Genomic DNA, 20,686 nt, shown 5'->3' on the forward strand with positions numbered 1-20,686 from the left:
TACCAACGTAGCCAGCCAGTCGTAAAATGACGCGTTGTTACGTGGAGGTTGGACCAACGTCGTCGCACACACGGTTGGAATCCCAACATTGGACCAACGATGGTATAAACTGTTGTTCAAGTCATGGAAATTGTCATGTTTATAATTATTTTCTTTTTACTACTAAGGCGTAAGAGTGACATTAAATAAAGACTATAAAAGCCCCACTAGATAAACTTATAATAATATTAAATATTATCAAATAATAGTAATAATAATAATAATAACAATAATAATAATAATAATAATAATAATAATAATAATAATAATAATAATAATAATAATAATAATAATAATAATAATAGGCCTAATGAATAATAATGATGATAATGATAATAATAATGATGATGATAATAATGATAATGCTTATAGCCTACTAGGTATGTAATTATATTTAACAATATTGCTTTGGAATTAAATCAACAATAAGAATTTTATTTTTATATTACTTTTTTTTTAAATCAACATTTATAGAAAATGTTATCAATATTCACAGTAAATTTGATCAATATCCCTAAAAAGATGCACTTTGGCAGGTTTAGTCATGAAAATATAGCTTATATTTACTTAAAACACTTGTTCAACTATGTAATCCCAGTTAGGTCAATTGGTAGAGCATCAGACTGTTAAACAGAAGGTCCCTGGTTCGAATCCCGGTAAGTACTAAGGTAAGAGACTTGTGTAAAATTAAGGTAGTTAATTTGTCTTCATTGTAAAATAGAAAGCCAGGTAATTTAAGACTTAAAGTAAGCACAGTATACACAAGTAAATAATTGTTTTCATTTTTTTTTCTCATTGGGCTTGTTTGCCAATGGTTGGCTCAACGTTGGCTATTGGTTGGATCAACGTTGGTCAAATAACGTTGGCCCAACATCAAAGATCCAACGTCGCAAATTACATTTGCATTGCGGTTGGGTCAAAGTTGGCTCGACATTGGCCCAACGTTGGCCCAACGTGGTGGTGGTTGGGTGCCTGGCCAAAATTACGCGGGCCAACGTCGAAAAGCAACGTTGACCCAACGTGGTAAGGTCAGTTCGCTCACGTTGGCCCAACGTAGTGTTGCTATCTAGACATGTTTGCTGGGGATTACGATTGGTATACGCTGGCGAAGTTACGTAATTAATCGGATTAATTACCATAGCAATAGGTGAAAACAATTTTGAACATATCGCGCTGCACTACAAGCAGGTTACACTCATCACCTGTGTATGTCTGCAATCATAGATTGAATACAATACTGGTCTTTTCAAAGATACTAATCTTACAGGTGCAAGTAATCAGCTTGATATGGTTCAATGAAGAGGTACCGCGTGACGGTATCAGTGCAGCGCGGTATATTTAAAAATTGTTTTCACCTATTGCTATGGTAGTTAATCCGATTATTACGTAACTTCGCCAGCGTATAGTAATTTCCTGCATAGCTGAGTCTGAGGAAATACGATCATATCAATACCGCCCAAGCTCTGCGGTGACGAGCTGTTGATAATTTCATAACGTTGGCCAGATTTTTTGCTGCGAACGAACCACACACAGTGGCTGCGAACTGGACAATCTTCCTGCCAATATCACTCTTTTTAAGATTCATGAGATTGATGGTGCTTGGTAAAATTATCTGCTACAAATAACTAAGGTAAATTTAAATAAACCTAAAGCCAAATTTATACAAATGGTACTATTCTGCTGGAAATCCTGGGCATGATCATGACTCGAGTGATGAGATGATGAAATAATTTAAAGGAGTATTTCGTGATCCTAGCATCCTCTTTTTATGACATTTTTCAGTACATATCCACGAAAAAAGCCTATTCCCAAAATTTCAGGTTATTCCGATTTTGCGTTTGCAAGTTATGCATGATTATGTGTATTACACTGCTCCATAGACAATGTAGGTAACCCATACCCAGGCAAACCTTAGTTAACACATTTGCTAGTCAGCCAAATTCGCCGACAATGTCAATGCATATTTACATAGAAATTTAAAACAACTGGCCGAAGAAGAAAACGTACATAAATATGTTTTCTATACTTCACTTGACCCAAATATATGATTTTTTATGGTGATAAGTCACTCGCACATGGAATTTTAGAGGGATTTGGAACAAGCGAATCAAGCCTGCCGATACGTCTATTGTTATTATAACACTTCTCATGAATATTAATAACAATGACCTGGCTTTTCTCACCACAACATCACTTTGCACTTGAGAGAGTTGAATGGTTATTGACTAACACTCACATACACTCACCCCACACACTGTGATCAAGTAACAAGTTACTACTGAAGTTTGAAATAAAATGAAATAGTAAAATAAAAGTTTGAAAAAGAATATTGAAATAATTTTAAAAGTAAACTAAATTGAAAAAATAGAATAGAATAAAAGGAATAAAACTAAACAAAACTAAACTAAAGAATATAATAAAATAAACTGCAATATAATAAATAAACATTAAATAAATAAATAAATAAATAATATTAACCAACATGATTTCACTTGAGCCTTGGCCTATGATTTTTTTTAAATAAATAAATAAAATAAATAAATAAAACATTAAAATAAAAAATAAATAAACGAGTTATATAAATAGGCCTAGTATAAAGAAATAAAAATAAACATTACAATTGATAATAAGTATAAAATAAATAATAAATGCAAAAAATGTCTAAATTTATTAAATTGAATTAATAAATACAAAATATCTTAATTTTATTTATAATGTGTGCCGTGTGTGAGAGCATGCTGCCCATACGTCATCGACATGCAGAAAACATAATTCAATCGATTGCTAACAGGAAGTGAGTGTGTTGCATTAATATTCATGAGTAGTATTATAATAACAGTAGACGTATCGGCAGGCTTGATTCGCTTGTGATTTGGATAGCAGTTCCATTTAAAAAAGCTGCTATCATAATGAGATTAAGATCTAGAAACACCCCCGAAATGCCGTTTTGGGGAATTTTGCTAGCTGAAACTTTTTGATGAAAGTCAATCTTTGACAAGATGTAACTTTGCTACGGAAAGTGCTATGAAAAAATGGTTTTCAGTTTTGGCTTTGTTTACTCAAGGGCTTTGATTTGATATATAAAATGATGCAGTTTGATGGCAAATTTGAATTCACCTAGTATACCTAGACAATGCGTTGTAATTTCGTTCTGGTGCACCAGAACGAAATTCAAATTTCACGATATCTTTGCAAAACTAATTAATCTGCAAGAAATATTTTGTACATAAACATTATGTAGCCAGAGGTTTCCAGTGATATAAAAATCTCAACTTTTTTTTGAGAAAAGTGGGGGATGAGGCTGTGGATCATGAAATGCCCCTTTTAATGTATACGTAAAACTAAAAGTGCCGTACTATTAATATTACGCTGACTTTCGTATTCGGCGAGGAGGACGATTTCGACCTCCTGGTTTGTTTACAAACAGAGAGGTAGACAAAAGACCGTTCCGCTTGTCCAAACCAGTGGCGTAACTAGGGTTGGTAGCGCCCGGGGCAAGAAACAAAATTGGCGCCCCTCACCCCCGCCCCCGAGGTGGCGGGGGGGAGGGGCTTGGGAAAAATAAGAAGCTTATGTTACAAATGCGTGCGAAGCGCGTGGAAAATTTTGCCATATTTGAAGCTAAATTGTTGAAATAGGATAATGCAAAAGTGGAATAATTTCGTCGGGCTTGGAAAAAAATAAGAAGTTTATGTTACAAATGCGCGCAAAGCACGTGGAAAATTTTGCCATTGTTGAAATAGGATAATGCAAAAGTGGAATAATTTCGTGCGTAGCGCGAAAAATGTGCAATTTTGTGGCTAAAATAGCCAAATATGAGGTTAAGTGAGGCCGATTTGGCGCCCCCCCTAGTGGTAGCGCCCGGTGGTAGTGCCCTCCCCTTCCCCCTCCCCCCCATTTGCCATCAACATTTCATATGGAAACAGTTCAGACCCAGAACAGGATCATGTCAGAAATTAATATTTTGTTCTGGGTCTGATTATTCGGACTAACTTTATACATGTATGACATAACATTTTTATTTTAATGATTATCATCCCCGGGCATATGATATAGGCCTAGTCTAGATGCTAGTCTAGACTAGCTGCCAGTGCTATTCCTGCTCTTTATCAGTGACTAACCAAATAACATCAAATCGGGGCTCGTGCATTAGACGCGTCAACATCAGCTATCATTACACGTACAGCCATATTCTCTAGTAAAAGTGGCACAATTGTGATTTTACCCCTTCGTTGTTAACTAATCATATCTCGAGATTTAAAAAAGCAAATTGAAAAGAACAAACTTATTTGAGAGCTAAGACTATGCCCTTGACGTTATGTCACAACGGTATTTTCTAGTTGCTAAAGAGGGCGCTTTTCACTTGCATAATTGTTTTTGAGACAGGCTGTATATTGATCAAATTTCCCAATCATAGTGCATAAAAATTGTAGGAATGCCTTTAAGCCTCCTCTGGCCACCACCTGGGCATCCAGCATTTTATAACATGTAATTTTCCAACCGTGCAACACAGCAATGATGGGCAATTGGCAATGATGTATTAAATAGGGTTGTTGTCAAGTAGAATTTTCAAGGTCCGATGTTGGCAAGTTGTCGACAGAGCAATACATCAATCAAGTCCAAATATTAAGTTCAGAGATCACATTATGCGTTGTTTATATTTCATAATATAATCATCGGTAACTCGCCATTACAAAATGAAGTCTATTGATCCACCCTATCATTGTAATGTTACCGTACTCATTACTCAATTATTACTTTCTTTTTATATATACCTTGAAGTTATTTCATGGTCAATAATTGTAATCTTAAGCTTATCTCTAATATTTTTAATGACTAGTCTTTGTCGATAATTAGCCCATGCTTGCTGACAATCGGGAAAACTGGGAAAATTGCTTTGTCGACAATATTGTCGACAACAGCCTTGTCGACAACAACCCTAGTATTAAACAAAAGGATAGTGGGAAATAAATACTGGCCTAGGCTACAGCAGTGGTCCCAGCGGTCAGGAATGTTATAAGACTCTCAGCTACAAGTTGGGACCATAATCACATTATCCTTTTTCACATCCATATATGCCTTTTAAATGGTGACTCTTTTAACCATGTTTAATTTATTGTTATAATACATACAGATTCACATAACATGGATTTTGTTGGTAATAACTGGCAGGAACGACCACCTCCTGTTGATGTGAGAACACCATATACATGTAGCACAGTAAACTGGCCGTCAACAAGTTGGGGCTGCGATGCTGAAACACAGACCTTATCACATCATGAACTTGTCAGTGAGGTATGTATGGGTACAGGGTGAATCTGGGATGCAGATTCGCAGACATTGCCACTTCATGCTCTATTGCTCTTGCCAGGGAGGGATTGGGTAGACACGGTGGGTCTGAGACACATACATTGCCACTTCATGACCTTGTTAGGGAGGTACATATGCACTGGCGTGTCCAGGATCTTTTCCTGCGGGGGGCTCAGCCCCTCTTTCAGATTTATGCGGGGGGCTTAATGGCTAAAATCGCCAAAAACCGGCTGATTTTACATGATTTTTAACAAAGTGCGGGGGGCTTCAGCACCCAAAGCCCCCCCTGGACACGCCACTGATATGTATGGATACAGGGTGAATCTGAGATGCTGAGTCGCAGACATTGCCACTTCATGCTCTTGCCATGGAGGTATTGGGTAGACAGGGTGGGTCTGAGACACATACATTGCCACTTCATGACCTTGTTAGGGAGGTATGTATGGATACAGGGTGAATCTGAGATGCTGAGTCACAGGCAGTGCCACTTCATGCTCTTGCCAGGGAGGTATTTGGTAGACAGGGTGGGTCTGAGACGCGAAGGCCTGCTAGATTCGCGTCGCATCACTTGCAATGGTGAGTTCGATAAAGAATGAGAACCACTCGGTATACGCACACATTTGTTCAGCAATTTGATATAACACAATCAAATAAATCAAACATGAACAAAGACAAACACAACTAGAAACCACAGTTGTGTTTGACCAAACACGAATATCTATGCCCGTGACCACACCCAACGCCCCCTTCCCCTATTCACAAAACGAAAACTTATACCCCTTGGTATAAGCTTTAAATGATATAAGTATCATTATCATAGCACCTAAAATAAAAAAAAACGCCCAATTGGGCGCCAAATGCAAAAAATTAGTGACCATCATGTGAAAGCCCTTGTTATAAACTTTATTTGATATAAGTATCATCCTCATAGCACCTAAAATAAAAAAGCGCCCAATTGGGCGCCAAATCCAAAGGCCCTTTTATAAGCTTTAATTGATATAAGTATCATCCTCATAGCACTTAAAATAAAAAAGCGCCCAATTGGGCGCCAAATCTAAAAAAACGGGTGACCACCCCCTTGGTCACCCCCTTACAAACCGTGACAACCCTTAACCCTCCTAACACCCATTAACCAACCATACGCCATGTCCCACAATGACAGCCTTTTGAGGTGGTCCAAGGCACCAATATCAAAATGCTTACACATTCCCTTTTAAGGGAATTTTTGTCAAGTGATCAATTTCCATGACGTACGATTCGGGCCGTTACCATTGCAAACACATGTAGCTAACAAAACGCTACCTATTGCGCTACACTGTGTTAATATTTTGTACCTAGTTTGCTTTTAAAGCCTTTGAACTTTGAAATCTGGGGTTGCGGCTACCACAGAATACATCTGGGGTCATGGGCCATCATTGTACCAAGTATGAACCCTGAGGGCGCTGTAGTTCTTGAACTAGAGCTATTTGAAATTTTACACATATTGCTCCCTGTAGCCCATGACCTTTGACCTCTGGGGTCGATGTTAATTCAGGAAATATCTAAGGGTCATGGGCCATCATTGTACCAAGCATGAAACCTGAGGCGCTTATAGTTCTTTAGCTAAAGCGGTTTTAAGTTTTACATATATTGCCCCCTGTAGCCTGTGACCTTTGACCTCTGGGGTCGAGGCTACCATAAGTTACTTCTAGGATCATGGGCCATCATTAAACTAAGTATGAACCCTGAGGGCGCTATAATTCTTGAGCTAGAGCTGTTTGAAATTTTACACATATTGCCCCCTGTAGCCCATGACCTTTGACCTCTGGGGTCGGGAGTACCCTAGGATGATGCTAGGGGTCATGGGTCATAACTATACTAAGTTTGGGCCCCGAGGCTACTGTGGTTCTTGAGCTAGAGGAGTGCAAAAAGTGGTCTTAAGAAGAAGAAGGAGAAGGAGGAGAAGGAAAACTAGAAACCACTTGTGTTTGAGCAAACACGAATATCTATGCCCGTGACCCCACCCCTTAACCAAGCACTCCCAATTCAAAAGTTACTGACCAACATGTGAAAGCCCTTGTTATAAACTTTAATTGATATAAGTATCAATCATCCTCATAGCACCTAAAAAAAAAAAAGCGCCCAATTGGGCGCCAAATCAAAAGTTGGTGACCACCATGTGAAAGCCCTTGTTATAAACTTTAATTGATATAAGTATTATCCCCATTGCACCTTAAATATAAAAGCGCCCAATTGGCGCCAAATCAAAAGTTGGTGACCATTATATGGAAGTCCTTTTTATAAGCTTTAATTGATATAAGAATCATCCTCATAGCACTTAAAATATTTAAAAAGCGCCCAATTGGGCGCCAAATCTAAAAAACTGGTGACCACCCCTTGGTCACCCCCTTACAAACCGTGACAACCCTTAACCCTCCTAACACCCATTAACCAACCATACTCCATGTCCCACAATGACAGCCTTTTGAGGTGGTCCAAGGCACCAATATAAAAATTCCTACACATTCCCTTTTAAGGATATTTTTGTTAAGTGATCAATTTCCTTGACGTACGATTCGGGCCGTTATCATTGCAAACACAGGTAGCTAACAAAACGCTACCTATTGCGTTACACTGTGTTAATAGGTTGTACCTAGTTTGCTTTTTAAAGCCTTTGAACTTTGACCTCTGGAGTTGTGGCTACCATAGAATACATCTAGGGTCATGGGCCATCATTGTACCAAGTATGAACCCTGAGGGCGCTGTAGTTCTTGAGCTAGAGCTGTTTGAAATTTTACACATATTGCTCCCTGTAGCCCATGACCTTTGACCTCTGGGGTCGATGTTAATTCAGGAAATATCTAAGGGTCATGGGCCATCATTGTACCAAGCATGAACCCTGAGGGTGCTATAGTTCTTTAGCTAAAGCGGTTTTAAAAATTACACATATTGCTCCCTGTAGCCTGTGACCTTTGACCTCTGGGGTCGTGGCTACCATAAGTTACTTCTAGAGGTCATGGGCCATCATTATACTAAGTATGAACCCTGAGGGCGCTGTAGTTCTTGAGCTAGAGCTGTTTGAAATTTTACACATATTGCCCCCTGTAGCCCATGACCTTTGACCTCTGGGGTCGAGGTACTCTAGGATGATGCTAAGGGCCATGGGCCATCAGTATACCAAGTTTGGGCCCAGAGGCTGCTTTGGTTCTTGAGCTAGAGGGGTGCAAAAGTGATCTTGAGAAGAAGAAGAAGAAGAAGAAGAAGGAGAAGGAGAAGACTAAACAGAACAAAGACAATATCTATGCCACCGTTCCACGGGCATAGATAACTAGAAACCACAGTTGTGTTTGACCAAACACGAATATCTATGCCCGTGGCCCACACTCTCTCTAACACCCCACCAGACCATCACTCTCTTATACTCCACCAGACACTCACTCGCTCTAAAACACCACCAGACTGGACCACACTCTCTCTAATACCCCACCAGACCCTCACTCTCTCTTATACTCCACCAGACACTAACTCGCTCTAAAACACCATCAGGCTGACCCATACTCTCTCTAATGCCCCACCCAGCCATCACTCTCTCTTATACTCCACCAGACACTCACTCGCTCTAAAACACCAACAGGCTGACCCATACTCTCTCTAATACCCCAACAAGCCTTCACTCTCTCTTATATTCCACCAGACACTCACTCGCTCTAAAACACCAACAGGCTGACCCAAACTCTCTCTCTCTCTCTAATACCCCACCATGCCATCACTCTCTCTTATACTCCACCAGACACTCACTAGCTCTAAAACACCACCAGACTGGCACACACTCTTTCTAATACCCCACCAGACCCTCACTCTCTCTTATACGCCACCAGACACTCACTCGCTCTAAAACACCACCAGGCTGACCCAAACTCTCTCTAATACCCCACCCAGCCATCACTCTCTCTTATACTCCACCAGACACTCACTCGCTCTAAAACACCAACAGGCTGACCCATACTCTCTCTAATACCCCAACAAGCCTTCACTCTCTCATATATTCCACCAGACACTCACTCGCTCTAAAACACCAACATGCTGACCCATACTCTCTCTCTAATACCCCACCAAGCCTTCACTCTCTCTTATACTCCACCAGACACTCACTCGCTCTAAAAACACCACCAGGCTGACCCCAACTCTCTCTAATACCCCACCCAGCCATCACTCGCTCTTATACTCCACCAGACACTCATTAGCTCTAAAACACCCCCAGATTGGCGCACACTCTCTCTAATACCTCACCAGACCCTCACTCTCTCTTATAATCCACCAGACACTCACTCGCTCTAAAACACCACCAGGCTGGCCCAAACTCTCTCTAATACCCCACCAAGCCATCACTCTCTCTTATACTCCATCAGACCCTCACTCTCTGAAACACCACCAGACTGGAGAATACCCCTTTAATCCCAAAACATTGTGTCCCTTTAAGCGGTTAACCTCTTAACCCCATTGTACGTCTTGACGTATATTTGAAGCCTTCATCATTGCAAATACAGGTAGCTACCAAAATGCTACCTATTGCGATACACTGTGTTAACCGGTCGTACCTATTTTGCTTTTTAAAGCATATGAACTTTGACCTCTGGGGTTGCGGCTAGCATAGCATACTTCTAGGGTCATAGGCCATCATTGTACCAAGTATGAACCCTGAGGGCGCTATAGTAGTTGAGCTAGAGCTGTTTGAAATTTTACACATATTGCCCCCTGTAGCCCATGACCTTTGACCTTTGGGGTCGGGGGTACCCTAGGATGTATCTAGGGGTCATGGGCCATCATTGTACCAAGTATGAGCCCAGGGGCTACTTTAGTTCCTGAGCTAGAGGGGTGCAAAGGACTGATCTTGAGAAGAAGGAGAAGGAGAACTAGAAACCACAGTTGTGTTTGACCAAACACGAATATCTATGCCCGTGATGACCATACCTAACCCCCTTCCCCTATTCACAAACGAAAACTTGGTGAGCACCATGTGAAACCCCTTGTTTTAAACTTTCATTTGATATACATGTAATGCTCATAACACTAGACTGGCCCACACTCTCTCAATACCCTACCAAGCCTTCACTCTCTCTTATACCCCATCAGACCATCAATCTCTCTAAAACACCACCAGACTGGACCACACTCTCTCTAATACCCACCAGACCCTCACTCTCTCTTATACTCCACCAGACACTCACTCGCTCTAAAAGCTTCTAAAACACCACCAGGCTGACCCATACTCTCTCTAATACCCCACCAAGCCTTAACTCTCTCTTATACTCCACTATACACGCACTCTCTCTAAAACACCACCAGACTGGCCCACACTCTCTCTAATAGTAATACCCTACCAAGCCTTCACTCTCTCTTATACCCCATCAGACCCTCACTCTCTCTAAAATATCACCAGACTGGACCAAACTCTCTTTAATACCCCACCCTTCAACCAACCACACCCCTTGTCCCATCATGACAACCTTTTGAGGTGGTCCAAGGAACCAAAATCAAAATGCCTACACATTCCCTTTTAAGGGAATTTTTGTCAAGTGATCAGTTTTCTTGGCGTACGATTCAGACCGTTATCATTGCAAACACAGGTAGCTAATAAAATACTACCTATTGCGCTGCACTGTGTTAATAGGTCGTACGTATTTTGCTTTTTAAAGTATTTAGACTTTGACCTCTGGGGATGCGGCTAATATAGAATACATCAAGGGTCGTGGGTCATCAATGTGCCAAATATGAACCCTGAGGGCGCTGTAGTTCTTGAACTAGAGCTGTTTGAAATTTTGCACATATTGCTCACTGTAGCCCATGACCTTTGACCTCTGGGGTCGATGTTACTGCACGAAATATCTAAGGGTCATGGGTCATCATTGTATGAAGCATGAACCCTGAGGGCGTTATAGTTCTTGAACTAAAGCTGTTTTAAAAATTTACACATATTGCCCCCTGTAGCCTGTGACCTTTGACCTCTGGGGTCGAGGCTACCATAAGTTACTTCTAGGGATCATGGGCCATCATTATGCTAAGTATGAACCCTGAGGGCGCTATAGTTCTTGAGCTAGAGCTGTTTGAAATTTTACACATATTGCCCCCTGTAGCCCATGACCTTTGACCTCTGGGGTCGAGGGTACCCTAGGATGTATCTAGGGGTCATGGGCCATCATTGTACCAAGTATGGGCCCAGGGGCTACTTTAGTTCCTGAGCTAGAGGTGTGCAAAGAAGTGGTCTTGAGGAGGAGGAGGAAAAGGAGAAGACTAAACACAACAAATACAATATCTATGCCCCGTTGCACGGTCATAGATAAGGAGGAGAAGGAGAAGTCGAAGACTAAACACAACAAATACAATATCTATGCCCCGTTGCACGGGCATAGATAAGGAGAAGACTAAACAGAACAAATACAATATCTATGCCACCGTTCCACGGGCATAGATAATTCTCTTCAAATATGCGCAAAGCACTTGTAACCTCAGACCTGATTCTTTTGTCATTACGAAATGTTATCTACAAGAAAGTTTGAAGTTATTGAACTTATTGCGTTCAAGGTATATTCGGTAAATTGTTGTGTCAACAACTGACTCTGGGGTAAGCTGCAAGTTCCCTTTGAATCACTGCAATATTTGCAGCTGAACGACCAGTTCTTGGACGTCCGTTCCGTGCTTTGCATCTATTCATCACACTTCCGAGCAAGCCTTGAAATAAGCGGGCACGGGGAGCAAATTTGCTCTCGTAAAGCCACCAATTGCTCCTGGTCCTTGTACAATTCACATGAACCAGGAGCAATTTTCTAGAACAAATTGCTCCTGGTTACAGTTTTGCACTTGATGCAGTAGTGCTGGTATTATACGCAGAAAATGATTACTATTCGTAAATTGCTCCTGTTTCTTCAGAAATTGCTCCTGGTTGTTGTAAAATCCCAGTGAACCAGGAGCAATGTTCAAAAACAAATTTCTCCTGGTTCCAGTCTGCTTATTTCAAGGCTTGCTTCCGAGGTTGTGAAAGTTGTTCTTATGTAGAGTTATGGTAGGTTTCGGTGGGATCTTACGTTTGGGAAAGCCAAACGACCATTAGATGAAGCTGTCAATCTGGTCATAGAAAATAATTAGAATGATTCTTTTAGTCATAATTCGAAATTCAATTTGGCATATATGTGACACAATCTGCTCCATGGGGGCCAAAGGAGGCATTTTTGAAAATTGAGTTACAATAATTATTGAGTTACAATAATTATTACCTTATAAACAATAGGCTGTCAGATACTGAAAACACCAAAGGTCTAGCATACTTGTTTCTAAAATTCTGAAGATTTGTGTTGTGTATTTTCTTATGTATTTTATTGTTTTTTACTCCATATTTTTGCCTTTATCTCAATTTCAAATTTGCCGCCTTTGGCTCCCATGGACCAGATCATGTCACATATATGGCCATAGCTTTTAAAAGGAATATTAATTGCATTTTTGTATTATATTTTCAGGCACTCAAAGCCATGATAACAGACCGTCTGAGGAGTAAAGGCCTCCCTCTGATAGCCTGCGCTCATACAAGAGGATTTCAGCTTCAGAACATCATCAATGGCATAGTTGAGAGTCATAGGGTTACATGCAAACAACCCAATCAGGTTCAACACCAAGGGAATACCTCACTACATGAAGTTGACGATGATGAAAATGAGGTCCAGGAAGCATCTCGGTTGATAGAAGAATTGAGTAGTGCTTTAAGCCAACCAATGCAGCAACATTCTGGGTCTGGCAAGGCAACAACTACAGGTATTCGACAACTGAGGAAGAGACACATGGGTAATACAGAGTCTGGTGCACCACTTGAGCGTAAAAAAGCAAAGAGAGCACCAAAAGGGACAGTATACCCGTGTGCAAAATGCAGCACGACGTTTAGTATGCAAAAAGATTTGATTAAGCACTACAATACCGTGCATTCGTTATGTAGGCCCTTTAAATGCGACAAGTGTGAATTGTGGTTTAAAACTAATAGCGAACGAACTAAGCACATCAAGGCAGTGCATCTAAATTTACACAAGTTTTATTGTTCTATTTGTAACAGGGGATGTAGTTCACAGAACAAGTTAATTGAACATGAGAACATTCATTTAAAAGACAAAGATAGGCCTATAAAATGCAAGTATTGCAATAAGGGTTTTCCATCCACAAAAGACTTGAAAGTTCATGTTAGAACTCATGAAGTAGAGACAAAAGTCCAGTGTGAGCTGTGCACAGCAAGGTTTGTGTCATTCAACCACAGCTACAAATGTCACATGAAACTCGTACACAAAGCACACGTTAGGTATGAGAGTAATAAATGTTTACTCTGTGACAAAGAATTTGGAGAATTTAAACAGCGCCCTCTTCTAATGGAACACATGAAGGAAAACCATAGCGACATGGGATTTGCTTGCAAAGAGTGCGGAAGGAAATGTGATACCGCAGCTAAGTTGGCAACTCATGAGCAAAGTGTACACAGGAGGGTACCCGTATCTGCCTATAACCCAAAGAAGGTGGATGTTGGGGTTGGTGATGTATCACGAGAGTTATTGATGTGCAAATTATGTGGGGGAATGTTTGCACTTCGAACCGCTCTAGATCAACATTTGCCAATTCATTTCAACAATGAGGATGCCCTTTCGAAAAAAGAGCTAGCAGAAATTGTCGACATGCAGGTGGAAGCTTCTATTACCAGCTACCAGCTATCGAAAATTGCCACAAGTTTGATTGAAAAAATAGATTCACATTCACATGTCAGAAAATCTTCCAAAAAGAAAAAAAGGAAGAGGTTGAATGCTCCAAAGAAGTCACCAGTTGCTCTAAAGGTTAAACATCAACAGAAAGGAAGGGACAAAAGTTGCCAATCACAGACACCAGTATTGAAAAATAGAAGAGAACCAGACAAGAGCATTGTTCAAAGTACAACTGCTGTGAGCAGTCCGAATGACAACAGTGTTAGTGATCAATCTGGAAAAACTGAACCAGGAAACGAAGATAATATGCGAGAGGGTGTAATTTGTAGTGCAACTTTATCAAGTCAGTCAAAGAAAGGTGAAGTTGAGAGCAAACAGTTGAGTAAAAAGAGTCTCCAACCTGAAATATGCACAACAGTAAACAGTAATACTACTGGTCGAAAGTATTTATCAGCTCCCGGTCACCCGACTTTAATTGTTGATCAAAGTGCAAGCCAGTCAGCTGAAGGTAGCAATCAAGACGTAGAAAGTCACCAAACTGAAGTAACTAAACCGAGAAACAGAAACACTGTGGAAGATGGAATGAAGAGAAGTCAGCGTATCGTACTGAAATCAGAAAGCAAAAATGATGCTGAAATGATGGTAGAGAGGAGTACTACCACAGTAGGTGAATCAAAAGAGAACCAACATGATAGCAGCAAAACAGATGGGCAACTGGTAAACGCAGCAAAAGTTTGCAGCAAACCACAGCTCCAGATACGCTTACCGCCTGGTGTAATATCGGGAGGTAAAGCACCAAATCCGGACCAAGTTAGGGAGATGATTCGGACAGGAAAAATGACAATATCCATGAAAGTTCCTGTGACAAAGTTGACACCGACATCTTCATCTATTCAACAGAGTACAAGTAAAACACTGGTTTTAATGGACAGTACATCTACTCCAGGGATCATAAATAAAACTCTTGCCTTAGATGAGCCTTTTCCGGTTAGTTTGCATGTGGCAAACGATGAGAACGCTTCATCTAAATCTGATGCCGAGGCTGCATCCTCAGCTGAGTCTGATACCAAGGCTTCATCCTCATCTGAGTATGATACCGTGGCTGCATCCTCATCTACGTCTGATGCCAAGGTTGAATCCTCCTCCAATGTCTGATGCCAAGGCTGCATCCTCATCAAAGTCTGATACCAAGGCTACATCCTCATCTAAATCTGATACCAAGGCTTCATCCTCATCAAAGTCTTAAACCAAGGCTGCATCCTTATCTAAGTCTGATACCAAGGCTGCATCTGAGTCTGATACCAAGGCTTCATCCTCATCTAAGTCTGATATCAAGGCTGCATCCTCATCTAAGTCTGATACCAAGGCTGCATCCTCATCTAAGTCTGATACCAAGGCTTCATCCTCATCTAAGTCTGATACCAAGGCTGCATCATCATCTAAGTCTGATACCAAGGCTGCATCCTAATCTAAGTCTGATACCAAGGCTGCATCGTCATCTAAGTCTGATACCAAGGCTTCATCCTCATCTAAGTCTGATACCAAGGCTGCATCCTCATCTGAATCTGACACCAAGGCTGCATCCTCATCTAAGTCTGATACCAAGGCTGCATCCTCATCTAAGTCTGATACCAAGGCTGCATCCTCATCTAAGTCTGATTCCAAGGCTGCATCCTCATCTAAGTCTGATACCAAGGCTGCATCCTCATCTTAGTCTAAACCAAAACTTCAATCACCTGTAGACATCAAAACAAGAGAATAAGAGAAAACAGTGGAACAAGAGAAAGCAACCAAGGCAACCAAGGCTGCATCCTCATCTAAGTCTGATACCAAGGCTTCATCCTCATCAAAGTCTGATACCAAGGCTGCATCCTCATCTAAGTCTGATACCAAGGCTGCATCCTCATCTAAGTCTGATACCAAGGCTGCATCCTCATCTAAGTCTGATACCAAGGCTGCATCCTCATCTAAGTCTGATACCAAGATGCAGCTACATCCTCATCAAAGTCTGATACCAAGGCTGCATCATCATCTAAGTCTGATACCAAGGCTGCATCCTCATCTAAGTCTGATACCAAGGCTGCATCCTCATCTGAGTCTGATACCAAGGCTACATCCTCATCTAAGTCTGATACCAAGGCTTCATTCTCATCTGATACCAAGGTTGTATCATCATCTTAGTCAGATACCAAGGCTGTCTCCTCATATATCTAAGTCTGATACCAAAGCTGCATTCCCATCTAAGTCTGAAACCAAGGCTGCATTCGCGTTTGTATTTGACAGCTCACAACACCCATCACACACTGCATCATCATATGCATCCATTTTGAACCCAAAACTTCAATCACCTGTAGACATCAAAACAAGAGAATAACAGAAAACAGTGGAACAAGAGAAAGCAACCCTCGAAACCCAATGATCTTTGGAAGAAGAACAGGTACCCAGTAACTTAAGGCACCACGTTCAATTTGGTCCTATAGAACTATCGGTGCCCTGTTAGGTACCGATGACTCTTAACATCGCTCCATGGAGATATAATGAATTGTATCAAGCATGATAATTAAGAGGTGCATAGTGTTATTTTAAGTGTTTAAGAGCTGGCTATCTAGTTCGGAGATCGTCTTTGTTTGCTAAAGAGATTAGATTACGGAGTACTAGCATTGGTTTGAATTACTTTGCGGAACTTTTTATGGTGAAAATATATGTAAGAGTTAATGTTTGGTTGGCTGTTTCTGTGTGCATGTTCTTATCATTGATGGTTTGGTGTACTGTCATGAAACATGATGCATCCTAAAAAAGTGTGATCCTAAAAATGCCTTCCACCCAAACTAATCACAAGACTTCTTCTGCACTGAAGCTGGCTTTCCTTTTAAAGGGAATTTTTATCATTTAAGTAAAAAACATGGTACAAATATTCTGGGTACGATAAAAAGTGTCATCGGTACCTCTTTGGGCACCGATAGTGCTATAGGACCAATAAAAATGTTGTGCCTAAAAACCATCGTCAAAATCTGGCACCAACGTGGATTGATAAACCATTGTTTACAGCAAGGACGTAACCAGCAGTCTTAACCTACAATCTTTGGTACATTATACTTTGTTCAACTATAATCAGTGTACTTTGGTTATATTTATAAATGCGCTTTTATAAATACGCATGTGACTCACGGCATACCAAGACCAGCAAGCGTGGCCAAATCCTCATGCATTGACCACTGTACAGAAAAGGATAGGAACTCTTAAGATAAAAGTATTGATTGAATAGCAAAATTATTACACACGGGGTGATTCCGAATTTGTAATAAACACATCAAAAGAAATAAGTCCCCCTCTGAAGATTTCGTCATAACATCGTAAAGTAAAACTTACTTAGAAATAATTATATGATTGTTTACTAAGTGTTTTGTGAAAATGAAAGATGTCCATGACTTCATGGCTGAATGAACCCAAATTGAAGACAAAACTGCCCTTTCCAAAAGTCACAAAGTAGGGCAGGCCTATGCTTGTTAACTGCAAGGCGTATTGGGCCAAGGAATGGAACTGGCCATCTTACAACTCACTGTGTGCTGAACTCTGCACCAAGGGGATTTGCATGGCTGAATGATCAAGAATCGATACACATTACAGTAAATGTTCACTTGGTGAGGATTTTAAACTGCACTCAAACACATGGGGTTTTCCATTAGTAATAAGCCATGAATCAACTTTTGTGACAAGCATAGGCCTACTTTGTGACTTTTGAAAAGGGCAGTTTTTGCCTTCAATTTAGGCTCATTCAGCCCTGAAGTCATGGAAATCTCTCATTTTCACACAACACTTAGTAAACAGTCATATAATTATATATAAGTTAGTTTTATTGGTACAAAACGAAACCTTACAATGTTATGACGACATGTTCAGAGGGGGACTTATTTCTTTTGATGTGTTTATGTTATCAAAAACAACATTTTGAAAGTATTTGACGACGAAAAAAAATATTCAACAATGGAAAAGGTTTACAATATAATCACAAACTAGTTGAACAAAATAGACCATTTTACTGCACAGTAGTCTCATGTTGTTCCGCCTTTGCATTCAAATGTATAGGAAGACCGCCCGCTGTCACTTCCGAGACTTACTGCCTACAAGCTGTTATGGCAGCGCGGAGGTGGTCACGTGCGTATTTATAACTGAGACTCGTGACTGGGTACCTTGAAGGGGCCATTGACTCAAATGTCAAATCAACATGATTATCAACAACCTGTCTCAATCAATAAAAAAAGCAAAATTACATTCATGATATTGAAGAACAAAACAAAGAAAACCTACCTGAAGTAAATTGTTAATTCGTCTGTGGTGAATCGTGTTAATTTTTCAAATTGATCATTTCAAATGCAGTAGAAAACCATGGCAAAATAATAATGTCCCTTGATGAGCAAATACAAACCGTGTGGAGTATGGGCCCCCTTAAAAGGGCATTTCGTGAGCCACAGCATCATCCCCCACTTTTCTCCAAAAAAAAAGTTGAGATTTTTATATCACTGGAAACCTCTGGCTACATAATGTTTATGTATAATAATGCAGTCTCTTCGTGTTAGCTGTTAGTACATAATAGCATTTTAAAACTAAAACTTGTCATAATTTTGTGAAAACAAAATAAATTTGGAGTAAATCTTAGAAGCCCGCTTAGAAGTTACAATATTGCTTGTAAGTTCGTACAGGGGCGGCGCCAGGGTATTTTGATAGGGGGGGGGGCAAAACATTTTTTGAAATTTCATGCGGCGCGACAGCACTGCCCGTCGCGCTTGCGCGACGCAGGGGGGTGTCTGAGGGGGAATGTAGCCAGGAGTAGTTGGGAGAAAAGGCACTTTCATGGGAGAAAATTTGCCGAAAATGGGCCCAAAATATAAATACCAACAACTTTAAAACCGCGTAGGTCAGCATTCCAAAAGGGGCAAGATGTCCGAAGGGGGAGTTTCCTCCTTCTAACCATGGCCAGGGAGGGGAATGGCTCCTTTTCTTCTTCTCCCTCCTCTTTCTCTTCCCTCCTTTTCTCTCTCTTTCTTCTCTTTCTTTTCCTTCCTTTTACCTCTTTTTGAAAATCATAGGGGGCAATTGCCCCCCCTGTGGTGCCGCCCTGAGTTTGTACACTGTAAATTGATTGATGCGTAAGTCTTATCTAATAACTGGGACATAATACGCGAGTCGTAACTTTAAGACCAACTGTTACCATGGTTACTGGAAAAATGCTTGAAATGTACGTGTGATGTTGTAGTCACTACTTGTAAAATTGGGTGCTTGCAATTATATTTTAGTTTGAATGTTGGTTGATAATAAATCATAATAATGTTACCTCAACATGTTCTGCCCTTGCATTCATTAACTTATCAATCGCTTTATCTGCCTTGCAGCCAATTTTCTCCTCTCTAAAAACTAAAAGAAATGGATTTTTTGTTACATTGTAACATTCTATCTACTGCTGATAAAAAAAATAATGCTAACAGACGGAAACATTGGATGCATTTTCTGGAAACTAGAAAATGGTCTGACGCGGCATGTTTTAAACTAGTGCACTGACCAAATATCATGCCTTTTGTTTGAAGCAAATCGGACATACGGTTTTCATAACATTTCAATTGATATATTCTTTGTATCTTATTGTTTTTATCAATAATCAATGTAAATGAGATAAAATGACTGTAAAGGCTCATTAATATGTAATTTTTGCCAATATTTTGCTAAAATCCATTAATGTTCAGGGAACTTTTATTTTGCATACTTTTGCCTTGAAACTTGGTCAAAGTGTTTCTAATAGGTTCTTAAGTATTATAGCCTATAGTGAAGCCGCCCTCTAATTTGCATAATTAATGAGCTAATTTGCATAAGTGCTAATTAATTATGCAAATTAGGCCGGCTTGCTAATTAATTATGCATAAATTATCTGGAAGTCACCAGGAACACTTTGACCAAGTTTGAAGCCAATATTCTGTTAAATAAAAACGTTATGAACATTAATTTATGCAATATTTTTTATCAAAATATTGGTAAAAATTACATTAAAAAGGCATGTTCATCAGTGTTCTTTGCCCTACTCAAATAATTTGTTTACAACATGAACAGAGCACCAGGAATAATAGACAAAGGGATAGGCATCCTAGTCTGCTGCCCTCTTTCGAAATATGTATCCTAGGTCTCACAATAGGCGGATTAGCGGCCATTTTGTCTTCGACATCACGTGTCCTTATATTTTAGTACACAAATATATAAGTTAACAGGTTTACTATTATTATAAAATTATATTTTGAGTATACAATATATTCTGTGAGTAAATAGATCAAATGACGATGATTGTTTAGGTATTATATGCTTGATAGAATTAAACTGTTTGACCAACTAGTATTCTCCTCCGCCGTCAGTGTGATTCCAGTCACTCCACCGTCTCCACGTACCGTGTTGCGAAGGTGGAGGAGTCTAAAGCTGTATTGACGAACACGCATGCGTTAAAAATATGTAGCCTAGGTCGACCAATAGCGTGACGTAGTTTCCGGCATTGTTCCTATGCACTTTCACCCTCCCGAGAGCACTTCCAAAATGCCTCCAATAGCACCTGAAAGATGATTGCTATCTACTACAGAATAATTGAGTATACCGCC

General features: G+C 40.1%; 1 protein-coding gene across 1 annotated transcript; it reads left to right on the forward strand.

Annotated features, from left to right (window-relative positions):
* The first annotated feature begins 1,544 nt into the window (after positions 1–1,544).
* Positions 1,545–17,297, forward strand: LOC140169936 (uncharacterized). The gene is made up of 3 exons (XM_072193251.1): positions 1,545–1,669; positions 5,174–5,334; positions 12,840–17,297. The coding sequence occupies exons 2-3, from the start codon at positions 5,185–5,187 to the stop codon at positions 15,207–15,209; spliced, it is 2,520 nt and encodes an 839-aa protein (XP_072049352.1). The 5' UTR covers positions 1,545–1,669; positions 5,174–5,184; the 3' UTR covers positions 15,210–17,297.
* Positions 17,298–20,686: the final 3,389 nt, after the last annotated feature.

This window comes from Amphiura filiformis, chromosome 14 (assembly GCF_039555335.1).
Source record: "Amphiura filiformis chromosome 14, Afil_fr2py, whole genome shotgun sequence".
Classification (NCBI taxonomy): domain Eukaryota; kingdom Metazoa; phylum Echinodermata; class Ophiuroidea; order Amphilepidida; family Amphiuridae; genus Amphiura; species Amphiura filiformis.

Coding starts and splice junctions, on each gene's coding strand:
- LOC140169936 (XM_072193251.1), top strand. CDS start 5,185: ATGGATTTTGTTGGTAATAACTGGCAGGAACGACCACCTCCTGTTGAT. Junction 5,335..12,839: donor ATCATGAACTTGTCAGTGAG/GTATGTATGGGT, acceptor TTATATTTTCAG/GCACTCAAAGCCATGATAAC.